This window comes from Myxocyprinus asiaticus, chromosome 5, assembly GCF_019703515.2.
Source record: "Myxocyprinus asiaticus isolate MX2 ecotype Aquarium Trade chromosome 5, UBuf_Myxa_2, whole genome shotgun sequence".
In the NCBI taxonomy this organism is placed as follows: Eukaryota; Metazoa; Chordata; class Actinopteri; order Cypriniformes; family Catostomidae; genus Myxocyprinus; species Myxocyprinus asiaticus.
Genome location: NC_059348.1, coordinates 23321124 through 23336543, shown reverse-complemented (window position 1 = coordinate 23336543; position 15420 = coordinate 23321124). Strand labels below are relative to the sequence as shown.

The 15420-nt window shown below is 37.3% G+C and overlaps 1 protein-coding gene across 1 annotated transcript; it reads left to right on the top strand.

The window, feature by feature from the left end:
• Positions 1-10: 10 nt before the first annotated feature.
• On the top strand, positions 11-11543 carry ubxn7 (UBX domain protein 7). The gene is made up of 11 exons (XM_051698269.1): positions 11-136; positions 1934-2096; positions 2234-2301; positions 2396-2461; positions 2572-2684; positions 2821-2967; positions 5230-5320; positions 5490-5617; positions 5731-6199; positions 6325-6404; positions 9591-11543. Exons 1-11 carry the CDS (start codon positions 67-69, stop codon positions 9750-9752), a joined length of 1557 nt encoding a protein of 518 aa, XP_051554229.1. The 5' UTR covers positions 11-66; the 3' UTR covers positions 9753-11543.
• Positions 11544-15420: the final 3877 nt, after the last annotated feature.

The window sequence follows — 15420 nt, the reverse complement described above, 5'->3', positions numbered from 1 at the left end:
CAGCAAGAGATCCCATTGGTCGACGATGCACATGCGCGCATTCGTGTTGTTGTCAGTGGCGGCAAGATGGCGACTCTCGGAGACGCATCAGCCCCGGGGGTTAATGGGTTAATACAACAGTTCACAGCCATAACTGGTAAATATTGACATTTTGCTTTAGTGGGAATTTTTGCACAGACCATTTTGTTTGAGTTAGACGAGGTGCCTTTGGAATTGCTGTATATAGGGAAGAATAATCGAGAGGAAACTGGCCCCTCTGTCATCCAAAGGAAAGAGACTGTAACGAAAGAGCTTCGGCTAGCTGCTATCTCCACTTGCGTTAACATGGCTCTATATGCAAAAGAAAAGAGATCAGAACAGAAAGGGGTCGATCAGATGTAGACTGTAGATGTTAAAGTATGCAGACAGCCATCTAAAACTCTCGGACTGAACTTTGAGCATGTGATTTAACAACTTCATCAAGTGTGTATGAGGACCATGAGCCACAGTCCACAACATGGCGGTTTGTGTAGGCAGATACTAAATCAGTTATCCGTTTTGTGTGTATGTTTCTCTAAAGTCATCCGAGTGAACACATACACCATTCTTATGTGCTTAGCGGACCCGGACTGTTCAATTTTACTGTTGTTTATAGTGTATACACACTATTTTGAGCCTTGCGTGATGGAGCGTATCACTCGGTAGTTTCAGTTTTTTGGTCAGAAATACATGGCCATGTTTCGTAGCTTGCTACTTTTTTTGTAAAGGTGAAAGATGCGCTGGATGTGCGCATGCGGCTTTTGAAGAGGCGGGGCTTTAGGAACTGAAACAAGTGAAAGTCCAGTATATAAATAAAAGCTATAAGGAACATGAGCAAATCTATAGACACTCGCTATAGGAGCAAGACGTTTATACAGTTAAAAAATTGTAAACATTATAGAATTTCCATGTACAAAAAGTAATGTTCCCTTACAAATGTAACATGGTTGTGTTACACTGTTTAAAAAAAGTTTTCGTTATGTGTGTACAGTTGAACGAAACTATTAGAATTTTCCTGACATTTTAATTTCATTTGATGGTAGAATTTCGGCGGGAACCATGGTTACCATGGTAATTTAATTTTTTTATTATTATTATTTTGAATGGCGGCTGGTTTCGTTATGTAATTTAGCGGATTTCATAATTATTACAAACTTGGACACTTACTGGATGAATAAAAAAAAAAAAAAAAAAATGAAACTACTCAACTGAAAAACGATACTGTGTACAAGTCTAATGTTGTTTCATTAATGTGCACGTTGTCTGTATAACTGCTTGATTAACATGATGTTTTGACAATAATTGGTGAAACAGCACTTTATCTTTATTTTACTCATCCCTTAATCAAACAAAGCCTTATTTATTGTTTGATGATGTTAATTGAAGATTTATTCAGGCAGCGGCAAAAAGAAACAAAATGCCCATTTCTAGTTACAGATTTTTATTTTTGTACTTTAAGTGCATCCATTCCTCCTTTAATTTCTGTGCTCACATTTCACCTCACTTAAATGCTCTTAAAGGGATAGTTCACCTAAAAATGAAACATCTCTCATTTACTCACCCTCATTCCATCCCAGATGTGTATGACTTTCTTCTGCAGAACACAAATGAAGATTTTTAAAAGAATATCTCAGCTCTGTTGATCCATTCAATGCAAGTGAATGGTGACCAAAACTTTTGAAGCTCCAAAAAGTTTGTAAAAGGAAAGTTATTTAAAGGAATGTTCTGGGTTCAATACAAATTAAGCTCAGTCGACAGCATTTGTGGCATAATGTTGATTTACCACAAAAATTAATTTTAACTCGTTCCTCATTTTCTTAAAAAAAAAAAAGCAAACATCAAGGTTACATTGAGGCACTTACAGAGAATTTTCGAAACTATTCCTTTAATGGTTTTGCCGTGTGATTGTTTGCAGGAGCCACAGAGAGTGTAGGGAAGCATATGTTGGAAGCATGTAACAACAACCTAGAGATGGCAGTAACCATGTTCCTAGACGGAGGGGGGATTGCAGAGGAACCCAGCACAAGTGCCAGTTCAGCCGGAGCCTCGAGCAGCAGACACCCCCCTGTAGAACCAGAGTGAGTGATTTCACATGGCACAGTGTTGACTCACAACAGCAAAGGCTCTCTGCCTTGTAGCATTACGTTGTTTGTAAGTCACTGCATGCTCTGAAGCAGCCTGTTAATAATGTTGAATGACGTGTCCTTTCTGGCAGAGATGATGTGCGAGCGCCCATTCCTCAGAAGCAAGACATTCTGGTGGAACCAGAGCCCTTGTTTGGAGGTATTACAGTTCTCATTTATTAATCGTATCTTTTGCAGACATTCATTGGTAATCTGTTCTATTTATGTCAACCATTATTTTTCCTCTTGCGCAGTACCAAAGAGGCGTAGACCAGCGCGATCAATCTTTGATGGATTTCGGGATTTCCAGACTGAAACCAGTGAGTTGTAGTGATGCACACTGTCAGCACACACTCACTTCAACACACTTTAAAAAGATCAGAATATGGGCATGTGCATCTTTTAAAACCATACCTATGTGCCTCTCTAGTCCGTCAAGAGCAAGAGTTGAGAAACGGGAGTGCGATGGACAAGAAACTGAGCACTCTAGCTGATTTGTTCCGCCCTCCTATTGAACTCATGCACAAAGGCAGCTTTGAGACGGTAATCTCTTTGATGTATTGTCAATACACCCAGTACAATGTAAAAATGACCTGTGCAAAACCAGTAACACATCTGGAGATTGGCTAATCAGTCATGCGTACTGCGATTTTGATTGTATGTTTCACTCTCACCCTAGGCAAAAGACTCTGGTCAGCTTGAGAACAAATGGCTGATGATCAACATTCAGAATGTCCAGGATTTTGCCTGCCAGTGTCTAAACCGAGATGTGTGGAGCAATGATGCAGTGAAAACCATCATCAGAGAACATTTCATATTCTGGCAGGTACATTGGCAGAAACATACATTTGTTTTGTCATCTTCGAGAGACAATAAATAGACAACACATCTTTCTGTTGTGTTGTCTTTGCTGGCTGTATGCAAAAACAAAGATAAAGTTTGACCAATGTAGTCTGATTTACCAGTGTTAATTTTTATACAGTTTTTTGTTTTAGTCATTTGATAAAAATGTCCTTTACTTTTTTATTTTATTTTGTCATGTCATATTCATTCATTTTAATCAGTTTTACTCTGACGCACATTATGACCAGCACATGTTCAAGTTCAACTGTTCATTCGCTTCATTGTGTGTGCAGGTGCAAGTTGTAAAATTTCATTTATGGTGTGATTAAACTCATGTGTAAATAGGATATGTTTAAGTGTAATAATTAACCAGTTTTAAAGCGGTGTGTTTTGCCAGTGTTCAGTGTGTTAAACTAACAAAGCTCAGTTAGGGAAATGCCCAATATACTGGGTTACTGGATTAGATGAATCCATATCTAATATATTCTTCTATAAACAGATTTTTTCCTAGATGTTTCCTCTTCTGTTTATATCTTCCACAATTAATATCTTGCAGTATTCTTTTTCTCGTCATATTTTCGTCAACAGTATGCTTTAATAAAATCATTGAATAATAGTCACGATGCGTCTTTTTCGTCTTGTGTTCTTTATCATTGACAAAATTTAAAAAAAAAACCTTTGTCAACTAACATTTTGTCAGAGATTTCGTTGAGGAGAATAACACTGTGATTCACAAGGAAATGACCTGGGTTTCCATGGACATGGAAAACCTAGAAAAATCTGGGAATTTTAAAATTGGGTCTCCCAGGCATGGGAAAGTTAGAGAAATGAATAACATCTCATAATTTCATGGGAAAGTCCTGGAAATTTCTATAGAGAGTATGGATTTTTCTAGTTTTCTAGAAATATTTAAGTAGGTACATATTGACCTTGTTTAGTGAAAAACTCGCAACCCATAGTGATGCCTCATTTCTAAGCGAATTAGTTATTTTTTCAATGAATTAGTCGAAATGGTTCACCAACTGGTCCACGTGATTCACTTGCAAATCTGTCTGAATTAGAGATCAACTGTCCGTGGTTTTTAATGACCGTTACAATACTGATTATTTTTGTGTTTAATGAGATATTTTACCCAAAAATGAAAGTTCTCTCATCCTTTACTCACCCTTATGCCATTCCAGACATGTATGACTTTATTTCTTCTGCAGAACACAAACATAGATTTTTTTAAAGAATATATCAGCTCTGTTGGTCCTCACAATGCAAGTGAATGGTGACCAGAACTCTGGAGGCCCAAAAGGCAGCATAAAAGTAATCCATAAGACTCCAGTGGTTTAATCCATGTCTTCTGAAGCTAAATGAGAGGTGTGGGTGAGAAACAGATCAATATTCAAGTCCTTTTTTAACTGTAAATCTATACATTCACTTTCATATTCAGCCACCTACTGGTTGGGGCTGGTCAAAGGTGGAGATAAAGGACATAAATATTGATCTGTTTCTCACGCACTCCTATCAAATTGCTTCAGAAGATGTGGATTAAACCACTGGGGTCTAATGGATTACTTTTATGCTGTGTATGCATTTTTGGACCTTCTGAGTTCTGGTCACCATTCACTTGCATTGTTTGGACTTACAGAGCTGAAATATTCTTCTAAAAATCTTTGTTTGTGTTCTGCAGAAGAAAGTAAGTCATACACATCTGGGATGGTATGAACAATAAGACAATTTAAATTTTTGGGTGAATTCTCTGATAAGTGTCCGATAACCGATTTTTAATTCTTGTTTTATTTCTGCTTTTCAGGCACATTGACAACTTAATTATCACTAGCCTCTGGTAAACTACTTTACTAAACTTATTGTGCATAGTCTTCAAATAATTAGTTTGACTAGTTTTAGTTGCAATATACACTTGTTCAAAGCCCCTAACTTAATATATAAAATGTAAAGTTTTTTGTGTCCAACTTTATTTTTAAACCTAATTTTCAAGAGCCTATCACCGATTAAGTGGAAAAGTGTAAATATCGGTCAAAACAATTATCGGTTTATCTCTAATCCGAACCAAAATGATTTTAAAAATCTGTGTCAACTAATCACAAATGCTTGGAAAAGTCATGGAAATTATTTGTTTAAAAAGGGTGGGTACTCTGACTCTTGTGAGCTGAACAAGATGACTGATGAACTCAAGTTATCGGCTTGAATTATTGTAACCAACTTAATGGTCTCCTATGTTTATTTTTATTTGTAGGTGTACCATGACAGTGAGGAAGGGCAAAGGTACATTCAGTTTTACAAGCTTAACAAGTTCCCCTATATTTCTATTTTGGACCCCCGTACAGGTGAGAAACACGACATAAGAGCATTGTTAAGAATTTTTACGATGGATCTCAGTATGTATAGAGAAATTGGATCTCAATATGTATAGAGAATGTATTTTTTTTTTTTTTGTCTGTTACTGCTATGTGTTGTCTGGAAGTGTTTCGTTGTTTTCATTTGTGACAAATACAGGACAAAAGATGGTTGAGTGGAACCAGTTAGATGTGTCCTCATTCCTGGATCAGGTCACGAGCTTCCTATCAGAGCACGGGCAGCTGGATGGGCAGTCCAGTCAACCTCCTGCCAAACGTGCTCGTTCTGTAAGTTTTCACTTTAAAGGTCTTTAAAAACCTCCGGTGTCCAGGAGTTCCTGAAAAAGCATTTCAGCAGATCAGCATCTTTTCATATTGCAGTCTTTTGTCTCCCTATACAGGAGAGTTTGATAGATGCCAGTGAAGACAGCCAGTTAGAGGCAGCTATCCGGGCCTCACTTCAAGAAACACACTACGAGTCTACCCTGGACAAGGCAGAGTCACGATCAGATGATGATTCAGAAGCAGAGCCATTCTCTGACAGTGAAGGCCTGATTTCAGTGGACGGCTCTGATAACGAGGCTGGCGGAGGGGAGGATTCATTGGATGGACATGTTTCCACAGAGTTAGCTCCTACCACTACCCAACTCACTAGACCAGATAGCCCTGTCCATCACAGGAAGGATCCACACAAAGAGCTGTGCCACAGAAAAGAGGAGAGTAAGAAGAACCATCTAGAGCCGGCAGGTAATAATCACAGTCTGACAGGGCAAACGCAGTCCCAGCAGCGGCTTGGAGAGAACCACAAATCCACATCACATCAGCCCTTAGAACCTGCCAGCACCAGCACAGCAGAACCAGACGACAACGGTATACAGCATTTCTTTCATGTCGTTTGTTCTCTTGCTTTAATTGAAATTATTCGAGCATTTGGGAACACCAACGGTATTCAGAGTGAATTAATACATGTATAACTAAAACGACTCTGTCTGCAGGTCCAAAGGCCCGCTTAATGCTGCGATACCCAGATGGCCAGAGGGAACAGATAGCATTGTCTGCTAATGCTAAGCTTATGGTGGGTATAGTTTGAATATTTGTATAGTTCCTTTTTCTTTTTGCAGTATTCATTTAAAGTGAGATTTTTCTCACACCACTATTAAAGGAACAGGTCACCTAAAAATGTAAGTTCTGTCATAATTTACTCACCCTTATGTCATTCCAAATCCGAATTACTTTTTCTTATATGGAACAAAAGGAGATTCTTTAAAGGAATATTTCAGACCATCTTTTCAATACAGTGACAGAAAAAGGACCCCAAAAAAAAAACTACCATAAAAGTAGTCCATGCGACTCGTGTGTCATTTTCCGAAGTTTTCTGAAGGCATACGATAGGTTTTGATTTTAGTACTAAACAACGCAAGTTTTCATGTAAACACACAAGCTGCTGTTAATTAGCTTTTCTCATTGTGCTAAAGAATTTGCAACGGATGTTGAAAAATTACTTACATTTCAGGTTGTTTCTCACCAGAACCATCATATGTCTTCAGAAAACTTGGAATATGATGCACAAGCCACATACTTTTAATGATATTTTGTGGTCCTTTTTTAATTCATTATCATTATGAATTGCGATTGTATTGAAATATTCATGAAAATTTCTACTTTTGTGTTTCCAGTTAGAAATAAAATCTTACAGGATTAGAATGACATTAGGGTGAGTAAATTATTACAGAATTTTTTTTTTTTGGGTGAAGTGTAGTCCTGTTCATGAATCAGTGACTCTTATGAGACATTTTTGTTTCTGAGTCAGAATTATCGAATTGTAATGAATCAGACTCATGAACTTCTCTGTTTGAAGTAATCTAACAATGAACTCGCTGAGTCTGTTTGAGAAATTTTCAAAAAAATGTTTTATATGCTGGCAGCCAAAAGTTTGAAATAATTTACAGATTTTGCTCTTATGGAAAGAAATTGGTACTTTTTTTCACCAAAGTGTCATTCAACTGATCACAATGTATAGTCAGGATATTAATAATATGAAAAATTACAATTACAATTTAAACTACTTCAAAGAGTTCTCATCAAAAAATCCTCCTCATGCAGTAATGACAGCTTTGCAGATCCTTGACATTCTAGCCGTCAGTTTGTCCAGATACTCAGGTGACATTTCATCCCACACTTCCTGTAGCACTTGTCATAGATGTGTCTGTCTTGTCGGGCACTTCTCACGCACCTTACAGTCTAGCTGATCCCACAAAAACTCAATGGGGTTAAGATCCATAACACTCTTTTCCAATTATCTGTTGTCCAATGTCTGTGTTTCTTTGCCCACTCTAACATTTTATTTTTGTTTTTCTGTATCAAAAGTGGCTTTTTCTTTGCAATTCTTCCCATAAGGCCTGCACCCCTGAGTCTTCTCTTTACTGTTGTACATGAAACTGGTTTTGAGTGGGTAGAATTCAATGAAGCTGTCAGCTGAGGACATGTGAGGCATCTATTTCTCAAACTAGAGACTCTGATGTACTTATCCTCTTGTTTAGTTGTACATCTGGCCTTCAACATCTCTTTCTGTCCTTGTTAGAGGCAGTTGTCCTTTGTCTTTGAAGACTGTAGTGTACCCCTTTTTATGAAATCTTTAGTTTTTTTAGCAATTTCAAACATTGTATAGATTTCATTCCTCAAAACAGTGATTGACTGACAAGTTTCTAGAGAAAGCTGTTTCTTTTTTTGCCATTTTTGACCTAATATTGACCTTAAGACATGCCAGTCTATTGCATACTATGGCAACTCAAAAACAAACACAAAAACAATGTGAAGCTTCATTTAATGAACCAAATAGCTTTCAACTGTGTTTGATATAATGGTAAGTGATTTTCTAGTAGCAAATTAGCAATTTAGCATGATTCCTCAAGGATAAGGTGTTGGAGTGATGTCTACTGGAAATGGGGCCTGTCTGAATTTGATCAAAAATTACTTTTTTCAAATAGTGATGGTGCTGTTTTTTTACATCAGTAATGTCCTGACTATACTTTGTGATCAGCTGAATTCCACTTTGGTGAATTAAAGTACCAATTTCCTTCCGAAACAGCAAAATCTGTACATTTTTCCAAACGTTTGGCCGCCAATGTATATGTAAACTCAGCAAAAAAAGAAACGTCCCTTTTTCAGGACACTGTATTTTAAAGATAATTTTATAAATATCCAAATAACTTTACAGATCTTTATTGTAAAGGGTTTAAACAATATTTTCCATGCTTGCACAATGAACCATAAATAATTAATGAACATGCACCTGTGGAACAGTCGTTAAGACACTAACAGCTTACAGACAGTAGGCAATTAAGGTCACATTTATAAAAACAGGACACTAAAGAGACCTTCCTGCTGACTCTGAAAAACACCAAAAGAAATATGCCCGGGGTCCCTGCTCATCTGTGTGAACGTGCCTTAGGCATGCTGCATGGAGGCATGAGGGCCAGGGCAATAAACTGCAATTTCCATACTGTGAGACGCATAAGACAGCGCTACAGGGAGACAGGAAGGACAGCTGATCGTCCTCGCAGTGGCAGACCACGTGTAACAACACCTGCACAGGATCGGTACATCTGAATATCACACCTGCGGGACAGGTACAGGATGGCAACAACACCTGTCCGAGTTACACCAGGAACGCACAATCCCTCCATCAGTGATCAGACTGTCCACAATAGGCTGAGAGAGGCTGGACTGAGGGCTTGTAGGCCTGTTGTAAGGCAGGTCCTTACCAGACATCACCAGCAACAACGTCGCCTATGTGCACAACCCCACCTTCGCTGGACAAGACAGGACGGGCAAAAAGTGTTCTTCACTGACGAGTCACGGTTTTGTCTCACCAGGGGTGATGGTCGGACTCGCGTTTATCATCGAAGGAATGAGCGTTATCATTACCCCCCCCCACATTATTCCATTTCTGTTAGTCACATGTCTGTGAAACTTGTTCAGTTTATTTCTTAGTTGTTGAATCTTTTTATGTTCATACAAATATTTACACATGTTAAGTTTGCTGAAAATAAAAGCAGTTGAAAGTGAGAGGACGTTTCTTTATTTGCTGAGTATATATATATATATATATATAAAAACATTAAAATATTTCACAGTTAGGACCTATTAGTTAGGACCAACTGTAAGAACAGGGTTCTGTTGGAAACACTAATCTGATGTGAAATAAATCTATAATTGTACCCTCCATTTTCTTTCTCTTCTCCATTTTGTTTTTTTTCAGGCACTGGTGAGACACGTTCAGTCGAAGGGGTTCCCCAATGAACGCTTTGAACTTGTCACCAACTTCCCCCGCCGAAGACTCGCTCACTTGGACTATGACATCACACTGCAAGAAGCAGGACTGTGTCCGCAGGAGACTGTGTTTGTGCAGGAGAGGAATTAGCCCCTCCCTTTGATAAGACACACCCCCTCATGCCCTATCATTTGTGCCCTAGAAAGACTGAATTGACTGTGCCCTATTACCACTTGTCCTTTTTTTAATAAGTCCTGATTATACTGAACAGTTCAGAGTTCATAGGACTGCCCCCCCTAAGTTGCATTTTTCTACGTATTTATTTACAAACAACTCGGCACATCCCATCCTGTCTGGGTCTAATTCTTCACTTCATGGTTGCCCATGTACGTTAAGTCACACTCATATTGAAAGTGCTAACATGTACAGAAGATATGGAAGAGAAATCCCCCCAAAGCTTCTGATGGTTTTATAGATGGCCTTGATCTGCAGAAAGCATTTCCAACTGTTTATAGTTTATATGCAAAGTTTCTAAGGATTGAACATTGAACCTTTAGTTGCTGCACTTCCTGACAAAAGCATCAGGTAAGCAGAGGGGTTCTACTGAACAAGGGCTCAGGTGATGAATCGGGGTGGATGTTTATTATTTAGAGGTAAACCCTCAAATATCTCATCTGCAATGTGCAAGGATGGAGTAGTGGCATTTAGCTGTAGTAAGTTTCTGTCTCCTTTTTTATATACTGCATCATTTCCACACACAAAAAAAAAAACTGATTCCAAATATAATCATTGAAACTAAAGGGACAGCTGGCACATTTGAGTATTTCTTCAGCAATTTCTTATATTTTTCCTGTTTTGTGAGATGGTGCTTATCAAAAGCCACATGGTTTTAAGCAGAATGGGTGCATAAAAGTAATACAATTAAAATGTTCTTATCATTTACTCACTCTTATGCCATCAAGGACGTGTATGACTTTCTTCTGCTGAACACAATCAAAGATTATTGGAATAATATTTCAGCTCTGTAGGTCCAAACAATGCAAGTGAATGGTGATCAGAGCTTTGAAGCTCCAAAAAGCACGTAAAGTCAGCATAAAAGTTATCCATATGACCCAAGTGGTAAATCTATATCTTCAGAAGTGATATGATAGGTGTGGGTCAGAAACAGATATATATTAAAGTCCTTTTTTATTATAAATTCTCCTCCCTGCCCAGTAGGTGGCGATATGCACAAAGAATGTGAGTCGCCAAAAACAAAAGAAAGTGAAAGTAGATATTTTTATCTGTTTCTCACCGACACCGATAATAATGCTTTAGAAAACATGGCTTAAACCACTGGAGTGTATGGATTGTTTTTAAGCTGCCTTTATGTGCGTTTTGGAGCTTCAAAGTTCTGGCCCCCATTCACTTGCATTGAATGAATCAACAGAGCGGAGATATTCTTCTAAAAATCTTTGTGATCAGCAGAAGAAAGAAAGTTACACACATCTGTGATGGCATGATGGTGAGTAAATGATGAGAGAATTTTCATTTTTAGGTGAACTCTCCCTTTAAATCCTATCTAGTATGACTCTTGAACCAAAGTGGAAGGATCTTTTACATGGAATTTAGGTTTTCATACAGAATCATAATTGGTTTAAAGTGACACTGATTCTTTGTTTAATTGTTTTGCTAGGTAAAAAGTACAGGCCGAGCACTTTCTTCCAAGATATACAAAATGTTGTGATACTGATTTTGGAGTACTGCTTGCTGGAATCAAACCTTGATAATGTTCCAAAGCCCATCAGATACAAAAGTTGTCCATTTTTACAAAGTTTTAAAAATTGAGCCTTCCTCAGAGTTTGCTTCAGGCAAGGATGTCCAAGCTAAACCGAAGAATAAGGTAAAGCCAAATAATGTCCAAGATAAGCTAACTGAAATAAACGCTTTTTGAACATTTTATATCTGAAGATGTACCTTGGACAATTCTTTGATCAACTTCCTTGTGAAACATGAGCATAATTATGGCCACTAGGAGGCAGACAAAGACTCATAAGTGCAGGAGCGTTTTTCTGAGCGGTGTACTGTGAATGGGTTTGCAAAAACAGCATTCTGGAGTTATGAACGGGATTTACAGCTAAATGTAGTTGGGTGTTGCTTTGTAAACAATGGAACATTATGTACAATATAGTATAGTAGTCAAATATGCCACAGAAACACTATGGGATGCCTTTGAGACAAGATCTGAGGCACAACCCGTTTTCTTTGCTAGTCCTTTAAAGTTGAAAAAGTCTCAAACATTTAAACCACCCACATGACTATACTATGCTCATTTGTAAGGTATACCTATGGCAATTCTGAAAGCTGTCAGTTTGCTATTTGCCTCTATCACTCTTCCTTTTTTCTGCTTACTCATGGAAAATGAGGTAAAATTGGAACTTTATCTTAAACAGTCAGGTCAATAAACCCTTGTTCAGCATGGATATCCACTCAGGATACACTAGATTAGTTTAGTTGATAGAAATATCAGGGATTCAAGAAGATGGTTAAGTTTTTCCCCTCATTCAGGTACTCAAACATACCGCACCTAATGATTGAAGTTTGACTAGCAAACTGCAAAGTCAAGAAAAAGTTACAGTTAGCCTGGAGCAGAAAAACTGCTACATATTCAGAATGATTTAGAAGACCTTGAGATGAAACAAATGAGGCAAGAAACATCAAAGAGGTCCAGATGACAGCTGTGGTTTAATACAACACTCAATGCTTCAAGGACAAGAAACTGTATGTTCACTCTGAAGATCAGTAGGAATCAGCCTTGGGTTTGAGATGCAGTCCCTCATGTAGATGATGTAGGATTGTGTCATAACCAGATATATGACAGCTTGGGATCGCAATTAATGTTTTTATTTCATCACAAGATACTGCTTTTCTCAACATGGTATTCCAGAAATGTATGAGGTTGTTGTTACTCTAAATCTGACATTCCCATAAACAAAAACTCACATTTTGTATATTAAAAATTAAGGAAAGGAAATGGACTGCTGAAATAATAACACCTAACTATACTAAATTCTGCTAGCTGTATGTCAGAGTCATATTTATTATACCAAAAACTCCACTGAAGCTTAATTTAGATATCTAGATTTCAGGGTGTCAGATTCTTTAGATGGAAGGGTCAGATGATGGGTCAAATGAGGCACATTATATGAATATGCTTTTTTCCCACCAGGATGAGAGTCCTCTTGCAGACATCATTTGAGGAAGAGTCTTTAAAGGGATTTTCTGGAGGGTGAGAAACAAGAGCATGTGAAAGAGCCAATCTGAGCTGAGATCAGGCAAGGGGATTCACAGAGTGAAGTGTGAAACACCTGAATCAAAAACAGTTGTCATAATAATACTGTGCAATAACACACAGTATTGGGCTTACTTACACTTCGTCTGACTGTAGCTCTTGAATAGAACATTAGGTTGTAGTTTGCTTCCTTCTACTTCAAGTAATCTGTTAATAAATATATGGGCTGAGGGACTAGTAATCAAATAATCTTTGTTTCATATTTTTCATATAGACTTTTCACGGTATCACCCAAAATTACTGCATCTTCAATGTGTCTGAACCCATTCAGAATTCAATAAAATACAAATCAACTACTTAAAATGTAAATTACTAATAGAATTATAATCAGAGTTAATTTCCTTGAACACATTAGTAGTTTTATAAAGAATAATCATCTATATTTCCCATGGGTCTTTTTTGACCCACATATAAAGGGGGGTGAAGTTGCATAGGCGTTCTTGGTAAAAAGCGATTGATACTGGAAGAGAGGTTCAGAATGACCTTTGTACCTTAGGACTGACAAGTAAAGTGTGGTCTTCTCTATTGTTCCTTTATTGTTATTATGTGCTTGTGAGATCCCTACAATTGTCCTGTATGTTATGCAGCCTTCCGGTAGTTCAGCGTCTTCTGTCCTTATAATGATGTCTTCTTTTCTGATCATTTCTGAGAACAGACAACTTTCTATGCTTTTTTCCACTCGAGAAGCATGTTGGTTAAATACTATCCCTACTACTGTCTACTATATGCTAATTACCTGGCTGTATGGCCAAGGAGAAGACAGATTAGAAGAGGGTGCCATTCGGTGATTGAATCATGTCACAAGTCACCAGAGGTCACCGTCAACACAGCTTGTTACTCAAGTTAACAATCACCTGTAATTAATTACTTACTCTTTGTGTATTGTGTATTTATAGCTCCCATTTGTAATGTTGAATTGCCATTGATTCCCAATTTCAATTCAACTCTTGTATTTATTCTGATTGTTCCCTTGTCTAATACATTTGTTGTTGTTGTTGTTTTGATTAGGGAAACGTCTACTTCATCCAATGCTCTGTTTGTTCTCTTTGTTTTAAAGGTTTATGATGAGCCTTTTTTTTAATCATTATTATTTTAATATGTTCCTTGAAGTTCACTTATAATATTAGTAAAAAAAAAAATAATAATTATAAAACATGATCATTTGCCACCCTCATTATGGCCCTCAGTCAGAAACACTTGAACTGAACTGCCCAGATCTTTACCATTGTGCTACCGTCATGCTGATAGCATCATCTTCCAGATGGGGTGAAGATTACAGAAATGTGTCTACTGTTATGTTTTATAGTGTGTGGGTTGCAGTTCTTTATCAGGGGAACCACTACCATGGTGCAATGCAAGCCAAGCCATCATCTGGATGTGTGCCAGAAATGTGCTCTTAGTAACACTTCACTTTCTAATCGAAATATTTTCTAAACTTAATATACAATTATAATCTATAATGTCATATTACTATGATTTGTTACTGCACATTTTCCATCTTTCATTCTTCTGGTTTAAGTGGTCTCCTTCATCATTGTACTGTAAATTTACATTATGTGATCATATGTGTTATAAACCTCATAACTGAGTGTCCATAAAGGTCAGGTAGGATTTACACAAGAATACCTTTGACCTACTGGCCCATCACAGAGGCATTTAATGGAATAGAATTGACTTTAAAAGCTTAAACCTATCGACCAGAAATGAACAGATATATTGAAAAGTGCAAAGTGACCAGATGTAATTGTGAGCCACCATATGAAAAATATTAGATTAGTCCCAGTATTAGATTAGTTCAATTGAATTAAATATATCAGAGGTGTTCCAGTTGCTTAGCCTAATCAAAAACTTTTTCTAGAGCAATGAAGACAGTAAATAACTATGTATGAAAATGAAACATCAAGAATGAAACAAAACAAATACATGTACAGAAATGAAAACGTATGCTTGATCTATACATATCATAACTGTAACGTAACATAAAACTGTACGAAACATCTATCTATTATTGCTTGGTGTATTTGCAAAAAGGGCAGATCAAATACTTTCTGTTGAAAGCAAAAAAACCTATTTTTATGATTTACGCATTTCAATTTCATAACAAAATTCCATTAAATTGAATTGTGTAATGTTTAATAAAATTAATAAAACTTAAAAATAAATTCAATTCAGGGGCATGTAAGCTTTGTTTGCCTGTGAAGCTTGAGCAGGAGTCAACTTCCCATACAGAAAGCCATATGCCTCCATTGTCCACCACAGATACAGTATGGTGAAAGGGTTCACTTCACACTTAAAATAAAATAATGACATAGTTACTTAAATAATTGCACATCCAGCTTTCATTCCCACAGGGTGTAAAGTGGCCTTAAAAAGGTGATATTCAGGTGGCTATATCACATCGCCAGAGCTTTCATTCTATGTTTTTATTTCTCTTTGGCTGCATGTTAAAACAGTGGAACACAACAGTTTCGTAACATTCAATACACG